Source organism: Zea mays, chromosome 4, assembly GCF_902167145.1.
Source record: "Zea mays cultivar B73 chromosome 4, Zm-B73-REFERENCE-NAM-5.0, whole genome shotgun sequence".
Classification (NCBI taxonomy): domain Eukaryota; kingdom Viridiplantae; phylum Streptophyta; class Magnoliopsida; order Poales; family Poaceae; genus Zea; species Zea mays.
Genome location: NC_050099.1, coordinates 65,113,173 through 65,125,857, shown reverse-complemented (window position 1 = coordinate 65,125,857; position 12,685 = coordinate 65,113,173). Strand labels below are relative to the sequence as shown.

General features: G+C 48.6%; 1 protein-coding gene and 1 long non-coding RNA gene across 3 annotated transcripts; both read left to right on the top strand.

Moving 5' to 3' along the window:
• Positions 1 to 671: 671 nt before the first annotated feature.
• LOC103655317 (inosine triphosphate pyrophosphatase) lies at positions 672 to 2,498 on the top strand. Its single transcript, XM_008682095.4, has 8 exons — positions 672 to 677; positions 827 to 895; positions 1,001 to 1,064; positions 1,147 to 1,156; positions 1,334 to 1,365; positions 1,452 to 1,564; positions 1,937 to 2,013; positions 2,097 to 2,498. The coding sequence occupies exons 1-8, from the start codon at positions 672 to 674 to the stop codon at positions 2,215 to 2,217; spliced, it is 492 nt and encodes a 163-aa protein (XP_008680317.2). The 3' UTR covers positions 2,218 to 2,498.
• A 1,849-nt stretch (positions 2,499 to 4,347) lies between these two features.
• On the top strand, positions 4,348 to 7,111 carry LOC103632495 (uncharacterized). 2 transcript variants are annotated; one of them, XR_002269106.2, is made up of 4 exons: positions 4,348 to 5,933; positions 6,234 to 6,314; positions 6,410 to 6,622; positions 6,721 to 7,111. It is a non-coding gene; the product is annotated as an uncharacterized lncRNA (long non-coding RNA). The 2 variants fall into 2 exon arrangements; XR_004857751.1 differs by having other exon boundaries at positions 6,234 to 6,622; positions 6,721 to 7,094.
• Positions 7,112 to 12,685: the final 5,574 nt, after the last annotated feature.

The following is a 12,685-nucleotide window of genomic DNA, read 5'->3' as shown; positions in this document are numbered from 1 at the left end:
TTCTGTGAGATGGGCACGAGCCCCGACAGCGGCAGCCGGAACGTCGCCGCCTTGACGACCAGCACAGTCAGCGAGTAGCCTACCTTGCATCTCCGCTTGAGCCATGCTAGCATCGGAGTTCCCTCTACTGCTGAACAATCGTTCTTCATTACCAAGACTTGTTACACTATGTGATCAAACCCCATCCACGCCATTTGATGTGGTTAGAAATGTTGTGGAGAAACAGTTGGGGAAGAACTTCGATGACATGTTTGAATTCTTCGATGTCGAGCCTGTTGGGTCTGCTTCTATTGCACAGGTTCGTGCTAAGGTGTCTCCCTTCACCTGTGTAATCTAGGCAGCAGGGTAACATCTGTACTTTCTACCTCCTACGGCCTGCCAATTTTAGGTCTGTGCAAATGTTGTTTGCTTCTTTGTAACATAACATCACATACGTACTGGTACCAGATCACTTATTTTCTTACTAATTGTTTAGATATTTTGGAAGTTTTATTTTGCTTCATATTTATTAGGTGCATCGAGCAAAGCTTAAATTATCAAAGACATATGTTGCTGTCAAGGTTAGTAATATGCTATGTGTTTTGTTAACAACCATTTGAAACCTCAATTTTTTCGGATGTCATAATGAATTAGGAATTGACCAGGTTCAACATCCAGGAGCCGAACATCTGATGATGGTTGATATTCGGAATATGCAAACAATGGCCTTGTTTTTGCAAAATATGTAAACAATTATTTTATATTATTTCATGTATTGCTATTATTTTCTTTCTTAACACAAAACTTAAGATCTCTTTGTACATATTGTCGGTGGAATTTGAATTAGGCAGTGCCTGAACTGCAAGGGGAGCCAGAGTACATATCCAAAGAGAAAGCACGAATCGCTGCATCTCAGGTACTTCCATGTTTCGGACTGCCCGCATATTGGGATATATATCCAATGAAGTAGCTTTTGGGTCTGGTACTCTGGTTAAAATCATCCATCATGCTCTTCATATAGGTGAATGGGCATGTACTGGTGGAGGACACCTGCTTATGTTTTAATGCGCTCAAAGGCCTACCAGGTGATTTATTTGTGTTGTTCTTCTCATTGAGTTATTGTAAATCTGTTATGCAGAATTTGACATGCACATCTTTCTGCTGCAGGACCCTACATGTAAGTCCTTATATTGCTCAAGCATTCTAACTGTACAATTTTATCCCCAAGTCACACTTAATAAACATCCTTGACCAACATAACAGACTGCATCTTAATTCTTAATGTTGAAGTCTTCAATGCCATTACTAATGTATCTGTTGTTTATTTGGATATCTTGCATACATGAATGAACAGAAAGTGGTTTCTTGAGAAGATTGGGCATGAAGGTTATAGAGCCAACTAATTCTCGACTCTTGTGCTCCTAGTTATTTTATGTTTTGACTAAATAACCTCGTGCACCTTTTGTTTATAGGTTTAAATAATCTGTTAAACTCTTATGAAGATAAATCAGTGTTCGCTATGTGCATCTTCTCTCTTGCTCTTGGACATGGAGAGGAACCAATCACATTTGTTGGCAAAACTGCGGTAAGATGCCATTTTCTGTTTGTGGAGTTCTGAAGTCCGATGCAGCTGTGGATGAACTGATTTACTAAAATCCCTGCTACAGTGTTGCTGTTAGCAAACTGTATCTTGGGAGTATCTTTTACTAACTTAATTTCGTTTTAGTAGCAAACCAGTGGAACAATTCGGTAACATGTGTACAATTTTATCTATTGGAGCATAAAGAGAGAAACAATGATTGTTTAGCCTTGTTTAGCCTTGTTCCAAATTTTGTGCGCATGATTGCCTTGGTTACAGTAGGAGGAAGTATTTTGATTGTACCATACCACTTTGATGAATGCTGCAACATATTTATTTTTGGAATATCATGTTTTGAGACTAGTTCTCATTGTGCAGGGAAAGATCGTGCCTGCTAGAGGCCCTAACGATTTTGGGTGGGATCCTGTGTTCCAGCCAGATGGTTTTGAACAAACGTGAGTATCGAACGCAATTTTCCTAACAGTTCCTACTTCTCCCGCATCCTTTCTTCACACTGATTGCATTTCATGTAATGCAGATATGCTGAGATGCCCAAGTCAGTGAAGAACCAAATATCTCATAGAGGGAAAGCTCTTGCTCTGGTGAAAGAACACTTCGCATCTGCTAGCTATACAGTTCAGAGCGACGACTCAGCTTAAAGTTTGACTTGGATTCCTAGACAAATGAACTGTCATTCTAGAATGTAAACTGAACTACTACTTTTAGTGCATACTTGTCTAGTGCCCTATTATACTTGCGAGTTGCGACATTTCTTCACTGGGTCAACACTAGAATCACAAACAGGATAAATAGATTACACAACACCCTTCACCAGTATCAATGTCGATAAGCCAAACGTACACAAGATTTTCACACGGAGAGATACTACACACTATCTGCATTTGAGTAGCTGCAGAATACACCAAAGAATCGTTGCCTAAAAACCCGACAATCTCTAGGCCCTCCTGAGTTTAACATGGAGAGGCATCTCCTTGTAGGTGGTGACTCGTTCCCTGGCCTGCCGCATCGGCCTTCCAAGAGATGATCTACGCAAGAACGGGTGCCCATGCTTCTCACTGCCAGAAGCACTCTCTGGATCGATCTTGCAACTGCCGATTGCGAGCTGGACGTCCTCTATCTCGAACAAGTCCTCCGCGCGGCTGCTCAACTCGGGTGTTCTCATGGACTTCCTGTAGAGGAAGGCCAATGATCTTAGCAAAACTCAACCGTCAAAATTTAGCAAGGTTTTAAGCTTTTGAGTGTTTACCGTCTCTGAGAGGCATCCCTATCCCTATCCTTTGAAAGCACCGGTTTCGCCGATGTCGTAGGTCCTAGAGCTGAAAAACATTAGACATTCGGTGAGGGATTCAGATGAAGTCGACACCAGGTCATGTGGGGGTAATCGGCTAACTGAGGATTGGGGTTATTATACCCGTGCTTACGTGACAATCTCCACATTTTTTTGATGTTGTTTTATGAAAATTGGTACACTCTAAAAATACAGTTATATCTTTGTTTTCGTTTAAGTTATAAATCAGAATGTTCTTTTGCTTTCACGTTAGAAATATTTGATTTCAACTAAGCTGGATTTGCCTTCATGTAACAACTGCCTTATATTGTAACTATTAGAAGCTTATATTCTTGAGTACATATTATTGTGTCTGTTATTTCTCAATGGAAAACTGAAATTCAGTTACAACATAAACATGTATATCAGTTTTCAGAGCGGATATTTAGTTACAACATGAACAAGGACCTACAGTTTTCAGAGCTAACATCAACGACACCAAAATTCATAACTGAATACAGGATTATTTCAATATTTCCTCTGTGTATGTTATACAAATTCTGTAACTCGACGTCGCCTGCAACTCTTCTTCTAGGCATGCATTTGGAGACGAGGTGAGGCCCTCTGGCGGCACCGCAGCACACAAAGGTGGTGGCGCGTTGTGCCTAGCCAGTCGCGGCATGTTGTGCCTGTCCAATGACGGAGAGCTGTGCCCGCCCAGTCGCGGCAAGCAGCGCCCGGACGGTGGCAAGTGGATCCCGAAAGATGGCAGCTGATGGCGACGTGCCAGTGGCGGCGAGCTGCACTTTCCTGCTCGAACGGTGGCGGCGCTTCCCTGCCAGTTCGATAGGGAAAGGTAGAAGAAACACGCTGCTAGGCTAGGTAACACGCCCAGGGGGCTTCCTATGAAATTTGCAGAGGCAGGTAAGAAGAGGTGGGAGGGTATTTTGCAAAATAAACATTTGTTGTTGGATGTATGATCTTTGTCACGTTTACCAGCGGACACCAGATCAAGGAGTGCAAGCCCCAGTGTTGGCAGGTCTCCTCGCATACAGGGGTCTCTTTCTATTAGCGAGTGAGGTATCTCAGGGCTCTCTGTGACTATCTTGTCGTTGTTATACTGAACCATAATGTATCAGATTCTTTTTGTTAGCACCCTTATGTACTCTAGGGTCACTTAGACCCATTGAATGGGTGGGTATATATAGAAGTAACTATGTATGTGCATGTGTGTTGCCATGGAGTTAAAATTAGTATAAAATATTGATACGGATTGACAAACATCACTATAATATGCATCCAAGTTTCACATCACTATGAAAGAATGACAAGTAAATAGGAAATCAAATACTACCTCCATCCAAGTTTCACAAGCGTATATAAGTAATTTATGCATGGCTAGGATTATAAATAAATTACAAAACTTTATAATACATATTTTTATATAAGTTATCGTTGTATTATATGTTCCCGTTGCAATGCACGGGCGCTCACCTAGTATATCTCTACTAATCCTTAAGGGTGGACGGAGGGCGTCCACCACGGCTCCGTGCCCCCGCCCGCGATTTTTTTTTGCCTCCGTGCGCGTCTTCCTCGCTCCCGCGAATCACACCCCGCGCGTGTCGCCCTCGCCGCCGATTCCGTGCGCGCCCCCGCCCCGTCATAGGCGTCTCTTCCCCGCCCGTGTGATGCCCGTCGTAGTCCCCCGCCCCTCAGTCCATATCTACCGGTGCGGCATGGAGCCCAAGCTGTCTTCGGTCGGCGTTCGCGACCTCCGCCGTGTCGTCATGCCCACCCCCGTCCTCGTCATCCTGCTCGACGCCCGCCACGACCTCCACTGCGTCATCATCCCCACGCCCGTCCGGACCCCTATCGCCAGCATCGCAGCGCCTCCCGCACGAGGTCGCTGCGCTTGTCGATCTGATGGCGGCCCCCATGGCAAAGGAGCAGGTCAGTCCCGTCCCCTAGCCTTTCCCGACTCCTCCCCCGTCTCCCCCTCCAAGCAAGCACCCGCTCCAGATCTCCAACTCGTGTGTCGATTCCCAGTGAGCGAGACCCCTCGCGTGTGCAACTGCAGGAGATGGACGATGAAGCGTTGGATCAAGGAGATGGAGGAGGTGGCCGCCACGGCCACCAATTCCAGGTCGATTATGCCCTCTAGGGCCATCCACAAGGGCAAGCCGTTGTCGGTGTCCTTGGCATCGAGAAGAAGTCCACCCCTAAGCTCTAGAACTCCAGGTCAGCACCTGCACCTCCCCCTCCCTTCCTTCCACCAGATTCTAGATCTCTTGATCCTGACACCAGTTTTCTTGGATCTATTGGCGAGTTCATTGACTCTTGATCATCAGAACATGGTTGCAAGAATATCTCTTCTGTGATTATGCGCTGATGGCTCTACTCCTTGGCTACTATTTCTATTGTTTTTCTATTTGCTAGGACCCCTTCTATTGTTGGAATTATATCGAGGAAGGTTTCCAGAGCGAAGCATAGATGTAGCTGGAGTTTTGTTCTCATCATTTTCAGCCCAAAAACTACCCGGTGGACTCAACCCTGCTTGGTATGCCACAGTTGCAGCGAAAGTCACAAGCACCAGAGTGAACTTGCGAGCTTCCTCTAGATCTTTCTCGTGAGAGCTGTTCTTTTGGCTCCTGTGAACACCACACCTGGATAGGATCCAACGCTCCACAGACCGCGCCACATCTTTCAGCCGTTTTGGAACAAATTTTTTCTCGGACACAAATCTTGGAACAACTCTCATGAACACTAGGATGTGGATCATAATATATGTGAAAACAGAGAGCACCAGAACCCAGATGTGAAGCAATGGACCTGGAGACATGTTCTTTTAAGCCTTGAGCGTGTATGCATTCGTGTACTTCTTTTTAATGGAATTTGCTGTCTTATTTCACATTATGGTTTAATTCATTAATAAATATGTTCAGAGTGTTTGTGCAGAGACACAATTTTTTTGGGTTTCAGATGGTGGACATACTGTACATGTTATGTCCGCAGTTGAGACTGAATCCCCTAACGGTGATAATGGAGACGTTACTGGAGAAAGAGAGTTAGCACCTATCAAGCTTTCAGGTTGTGGCATTCCCCTAGCTCTTCAATCATACATATTGTCTTTAAAGTATCTTATTCTTAGCTTAATTTGAGCACAAATTATAAATTTACGTGATGTATAAGTGAAATTGTCTATTGTGCGTAATTTGCATTGTTTTACTTTTCATTTGGCTCATGCTAACCTGTTAAATAAAATGAACTGTCAGTTCACAGATGTTTTCCATTGGCTGTTGTGTTAAACTCATTTTTAGTTAATTATATTGTATAACGTGTAGACCATAATGACCTTGCATCAGTTGAATCTAATTATGTCTTGCGCAGCTATTGAAGCAATCTTTACAAGCGAAAGAGTTGAGGACATTGTATCTATCTCCAAGGATTCAGTTCTTATCCTTGGTCAAGGTGAGAGGAGTTTGTGACACATATTCTAGACTGCCAGACATGTTGTGGTCATCTAGATAGTTTTGAAATTTTCCTAACATGATATGATGTCCCAGGCAACATGTTTCTGTATGGAACTTCTTGAATTTGGTTCTTCATCATGCATGGTAAGTATAATCAAATCACTGTTTTTGCGTGTTACTAACAACAATTGCTTCAGCATACGCCCTTGAGTTTCATTTGATACCAGGTGGATAGCTCACTGTTCTTTAGGGCATGGTTCAAGACTTTGCAGCTTTGGATGGTCTTTTGGCTAAAGACAGGATGAGGTTAGTTCATTAATTATCAACTGATTTAAATTTCCCTACTTCTGTTACCATTGTAATCTGTTGCCTTCTAATGCTTCCTCCATTACTCTCAACTGAAGTTTTGGTGATTTTGAAGATGAACTTATCCACCTGGAGACCTGGAGACATGTTCTTAACAATCACTTGCTTTGAGGTTCCATTTGGATACCCATGACTAGATCCAGTTTAATATTATTGTATATCTTTTGTTCTAGCTATTTCTATTGTTTTTCTTTCTATCCATACATTATCAATTTGATGATCCTGACGATGCCCCTGAGGTGCACATGCATGATCTCGCAACAGGTGCAGAAAATGACGCCCAATTACTGCCCTCAAGGTGTTGTTAGACTTAGTGGGTCACTACGCGAACAATCAGTGTAGTTCTAATCTGAACATTTTAGTTTCATGTAATTGTTATGCTCTAACATTTTTTAATAAATAATGTGTCGTTGCAACGCACGGGCATAATGAAAATTATAAATAGCACGGTTGCTGAGTATGTTCGAAAGGTATCTGTTATTCTGGAATTCTCTGAATCTAAATGTAAAATTGTTGGTTATGCTTCTGAGAGGCTATTTTATATGGGGTTCAGTATTATGTGGTGCTGCCAACTTTTGTGGGGATAAAAATCAACTCAATTAGCATATTACTATTGTTGTAGTCATTTCTGGTCATGAAACATTGGAAGCGTCGTACCAAGCTGCAGTTATTAGGCATGTATTTATTTACACATGTTTACCTGTTTCTCATATAAGTATTACAGGAGGGCCTGACTGCATCAAGTTGGTAGAGTGTTCAGCAGAGCTACGAAGAACTTGAAGCAGCATTTGAGCCAGGGAAAGAATTCTGCTTTGACGCGACAGTTCGTTTAAACTAAGCTTGCCACTAGGATTGATCACCAGCCTCCTCCAATATTGTGACCTCATTAGTAGTTGTTAAGAAATGTTTGTCACGTGAAGCAGAATTGTGTAAAATATCATGAGGCATGAGCGTAATGTATTTGTGTGGCAGTAACCCATAAACACGATGATGCTCTCGTTTATACAATGGATCAATACAAGTGACGGAGCAAGGGCTTATGAAGATTCTTCAGAAGTAGACTTGGATTGTGAGTATGCAAATTGAGGACCTCCGTTGACCGTGGCTCTCTGAGCATGAACCATTTTCCAGGTTGCCTTGGGATTCTTCTCTGGTCGCTGTTTTTTAATAGAATTTTGTGTCGCGAGGTCGCTTCTGAGAACTACCTGAACTAAAAGCTTCACGCGATTCAAGATTACTAGGAAATTTTGATTGTTCAGTGTGTGTGAGAGATGATATTTTGACAGTTAGTTGGAAAAGTGAAGTGTGGCATTCGTTTCGGCTCACCCTACTTCGGCATCATCGTTGCAAGTTGTAACATAAATCTAGCTTCTTTACTTAGTGATGACTCCACTTGCTTCGTCGGTACATACATTCTCCATTGCTAGGTCTCTTTCACAATCACAGATCAACACTATATATATATATATATGCTCCGCGGTAGAGAGAACACATGAGCGGAATAATATATATACTAGGTATCTGTCCGTGCGTTGCAACCGTATACAAAATATTTGATAAAATGTTAGTGCACAACGATTATATAAAATATCTACTACTCTATAAGGACGTAACGTGGGCGCCCACATTGCTTCACCATCGCCCCTGCCATCTCCCAACGCCCGCCATTCACGGCTTCCACGTCCCATCCTTGCCAACCCCAGCCTGGCCCTCACCTGTGCTCGCCGTTGCGCCTCCTTCCTCCCCCCTGAAACGTCGCGCCCGTCTGTCTTCTCAGCCCCCGCGTGCGTCGTCATCCCCTCAAGGACCACCACGGTCGTCCCCCGACATCTCTTCCCACGATAACTCCTCCGGCATCTCCTCCCATAACGGCTCTCTCAGCCTCCTCTCCTGCTCCTGCACCATCTCTAATCCAGAATCCCACCCCAGCGCTACTCCCCCACCCAACGTCGCGTCCTGGCCCCGCCGCTGATTGCCGAAGCCGGGGGCTCGAGCGCTGTTGGCACTTGCTCTCAGTCGCAAGGTGGCCAACAAGGGTGAACAGTGATGATAACAGGGTTACGTGCTAGAAGGCAATAGCTCTGTTAATCTGGCCCCTCACGGGCACTATGCGGGGGTATTTATAGGTACCTGAGCGCCCAGCGCCTTGTGCTAAGGACGCATGTGCCCTCAGCTACCTAGGTTATCCCCAGAATATTCACATAAAGCGGGGTTACAGACTGTAATTACAGGGATGCCTTTACAAATTAGGCCCATAACGCGCGGCGGCCACGCAGGGCCCGTTACGATGGGCCGGATCGCACGTGGGCCTCTGAGCTGGACGAGGCCGCACTGTGGGATGACGTCGTCGCCGGTCTTCGTCTGGTGCCGATCAAGCGAAGGGTGTCCGTGCCTGTTTTGTCTCTGCCAGACCAGCGGCTGCAGCGAAGACTTCGAGCGGAGGGTGACGTCTTCGCCTTCGCCCCAACATTTGCCCTCCGAGGGACCAGTTCGACAAAGTCATCTGGTGCCAAAGACGTCGCTAGATGGCGGAGACGCTGCCCTCGCTCGAAGTGGTTCCGCGGGGGTTTTTGATGTGACCGTTGATTGACGGCGTACTGTTGGATTGCGGGTTTCCCGAAGCGCCGCGCCCTGTTGGATTGCGGGTTTCCCGAAGAGCCGCGCGCCGCCTATAAAAGGGGGCGGGGGTCGGCGCTTTTTGAACTTCACTTTCCGCGCTCCGCGAAAACCCTAGCCGCCCGCCGTCTTGCTGCTCGTATGCCCACCGTGCTCTTGTTCGCCGGAGATCTGGCTCGGGTGAAGCAGACCGCCCGCCGCCGCCGACGGTACGTAGCGATGCCGACCTCCTCTTCTTCCGCTGCCGCTACGCCGCCGGCCGATCCCTCGCCGCTGGCCGCCGCCTCGTCTGAGGAGACGCTGAGTAGTTCGATGGCGGAGGAGTTGCGCGCCGGTGATTCTGTTGATTTTGGCGTGTCGCGGATGTCGTCGGTCCGCGTGCAAGATATGCAGCGGTTGGGTTACTTCGACGACGGAGTTGCTCGTGTCCCGCCGGCTGAGGGAGGTGGCGGAGTCGCTGAGTCAGGTCCGCTGAGCCAGACTTTGTTGTTTTTTTTATTATTATTTGCCGGGGCCGCGGTCTTATGTGTGTTGTGCAGGTGGCTGACTTCGCCAACCGCACGGCGTCGGGGGCCCTCACGGCAGTTGTGTCTGCCGAAGTCGAGAGACTTCGGACACAACATGCTGACGCCGTCCGAGAGAAATCGGCCGCCGACAGCAAGTGCCGCAAGCTGTCGGACAAGGTGGCTGCGCTGGAGGGAGAGAAGGCTGACCTCCGGCGCCAATTGGCGGGGGAGAGGAGGGAGACCAACGAGGCCCTCGTCAAGGCGCAGGCTGCGCAGGCGGAGGCCAGTCTGGCACGGGCGGAGGGCAATCTTGCCAGGGAGCGCGCCGAGCAGCTGCAGGAGCGGCTCATCGCCCTAGAGAGCCGCGTGGAGCGGGCCGAGGCCACGACGCGCGCGGAGGCCGAACGGACGCGCACGCAGCTTATGGATACATATCGTGAGCTGGGTGCGCGGACCGGTGACTTCGAAGTGCCGGACCGAGAGCCCGGACTTTGCTGTCTGGAATGGGTGCAGGAGGAGCTGCAGGCACTCCCCACTGTCGTGGAGGGGTTTATGTCGTACGCCTCCCTGGTCACCTGCGAGGGGGCGATGAACGCGCTCTCTCGCGAAGGGTGCCGGCACTTCGAGGTCTTCGACCAGGCCGATGAGGATTTTGAGCGAGATATCTATAAGGTTGAAGACCCCGTAGTGAAGGAATCCGCCGCGGCCATCTACGACCGGATGTGGGGTCCGCATGGTCGCGAGGTGGTCAGGGAGCGGGCTGCGACGGCGAGGGCTCAGGTAACGCTTTCGTTTGTTTGGCGCTTGTTGGATGTGGGTTGTGCGTGTGTTTGCTTAATTTTGTGTGTTTTGTCTTAGGCGGCACGTGGCGAGCGGGTGGATGACTTCGGGGCGTTGAACAGCGCGCTGGCTGACCCAGAGCCGACCCCAGCGGAGGCCGTGTCTGGGGTCGCCCTGGAGCCGGCCCCGGATACTGCGGAAGACGCACCGGATGCCCCTGCCTCCGGTGCGGCCGGCGAAGACCTGCCCCCAAAGGTCGCCGAAGGCGCGCCTGATGCCCCCGCAGCTGCTGCGCCGAATGTTGAAGATCCCGGGACGGTGGTGGCGGGAACAACGGCGGAAGCAACGGCGGAGCCGACGGCGGAGGCTCCCACAGCGTCAGGGCCTTCGCTGGTGGCGTAGTCGGTGTAGAGGGTTGGGGAATTTTGGATATGTTGCTGAATTTTGGTTGCTGCGCAGGTTCAAGATTTTGGGCCTACGCACGCAACCGCCACTACTAAATTTTTGGCGGCTTCGACCGCGGAAGATGGTAATGAATGTGGTGGATCTGCATCTGAGTTTTTTGATTTTGCTGACTCTGGGAGCTCGGTTGAGTGGACTGAGGAGTCGTCGGAGGAGGACTTGGATTATTTTGCGGCCTTGGATGTGGCTGCGGTGGAGGCTTCGCCACACGCCGCGGACGCACAAGATGTGCCAGGTCCTAGCACCGGGCGCCGACGACGAAGGGCGGTTGCGAAGCGTAGGGTTAGTGGGGCGGAGGGGGCTCGGCTTCGTGTGAATAGGGCTGGTCGGCAGGAACTGTTGTCTTTGCCGGCCGCCGCGAGTACAGGGGAAGGGGAGCTGCGAAGTCTTTTTGCGGGTGAGGAGCTTAGGATAATGTTATTTAATTATAGGGAGATGGGAATTATTCCTAAGGTTGAGCCGATGTAGAGTGTGATGCCCTCGCTTGTATATGTGTAAAGGCTTGTATGATGAAGTTGTGTGCCCTCGCTTGTCTATGCCTGCGAAGGCGTTGTGTACTTTGTCTTGTGTGTTTTGTTATGCTGTGCTGGTGCGATTATAGTCGGTCTTGGCGCGGACGGTTTGATGTTGTCGTTTCTGCTTTTGTTGTGCTAGTCCGGCTGCACCCTTAGGCGACTTCTGCACGGATAGTCTTCGCGGTAGACTTCGGTTTTTTCGCACCTGTTGTGCTAGTCCGGCTGCACCCTTAGGCGACTTCTGCGCGGATAGTCTTCGCGGTAGACTTCGGTTTTTCGCACTTGTTGTGCTAGTCCGGCTGCACCCTTAGGCGACTTCTGCGCGGATAGTCTTCGCGGTAGACTTCGGTTTTTTCGCACTTGTTGTGCTAGTCCGGCTGCACCCTTAGGCGACTTCTGCGCGGATAGTCTTCGCGGTAGACTTCGGTTTTTTCGCACTTGTTGTGCTAGTCCGGCTGCACCCTTAGGCGACTTCTGCGCGGATAGTCTTCGCGGTAGACTTCGGTTTTTTCGCACTTGTTGTGCTAGTCCGGCTGCACCCTTAGGCGACTTCTGCGCGGATAGTCTTCGCGGTAGACTTCGGTTTTTTCGCACTTGTTGTGCTAGTCCGGTTGCACCCTTAGGCGACTTCTGCGCGGATTTGTCGCACGCGAGGGTGGCTAGCGCTTAGCCTCGCGGTGACCTCGTATTGGTCGAATGTCGAAGACCGTCGTCGCGGTCTTTTTTCGACGCATGTTTTTGCGGGGGATTTTTCACACATATATTACATGGCTCCGCCTCGTTAAAAACCTCACCCCCCGGGAGGAAAAGAGTGCGGGCCGGTACAAGATTGTTTTTGCGAATTACAAGGGCGAAATCAGCCCTGATGAGTCAAACAAAAAATTTGCGGAGGTTGTCGATGTTCCAGGAGTGCTCCAGGTCCTCGCCGTTTGGCGTTGTGAGCCTGTAAGCGCTGGGGGAAGCTTTTGTCTTGACTATAAAGGGGCCCTCCCACTTGGGCTCCAGCTTGCCCTTGGACTCCGTCCGAGCTGTTCGGACGAGTACAAGGTCCCCTTCGCTGAACTCCCTCGGGATGACCGTGTGGTCGCGCCATGCTTTGGTCTGGGCTTGGTATTTGTTTAGGG

Bases quoted from the DNA above. Each gene is read 5' to 3' on its own strand.
- LOC103655317 (XM_008682095.4), top strand. The intron at 1,565-1,936 runs GTAAGATGCCAT...CTCATTGTGCAG, and splicing joins CATTTGTTGGCAAAACTGCG to GGAAAGATCGTGCCTGCTAG. The intron at 2,014-2,096 runs GTGAGTATCGAA...CATGTAATGCAG, and splicing joins CCAGATGGTTTTGAACAAAC to ATATGCTGAGATGCCCAAGT.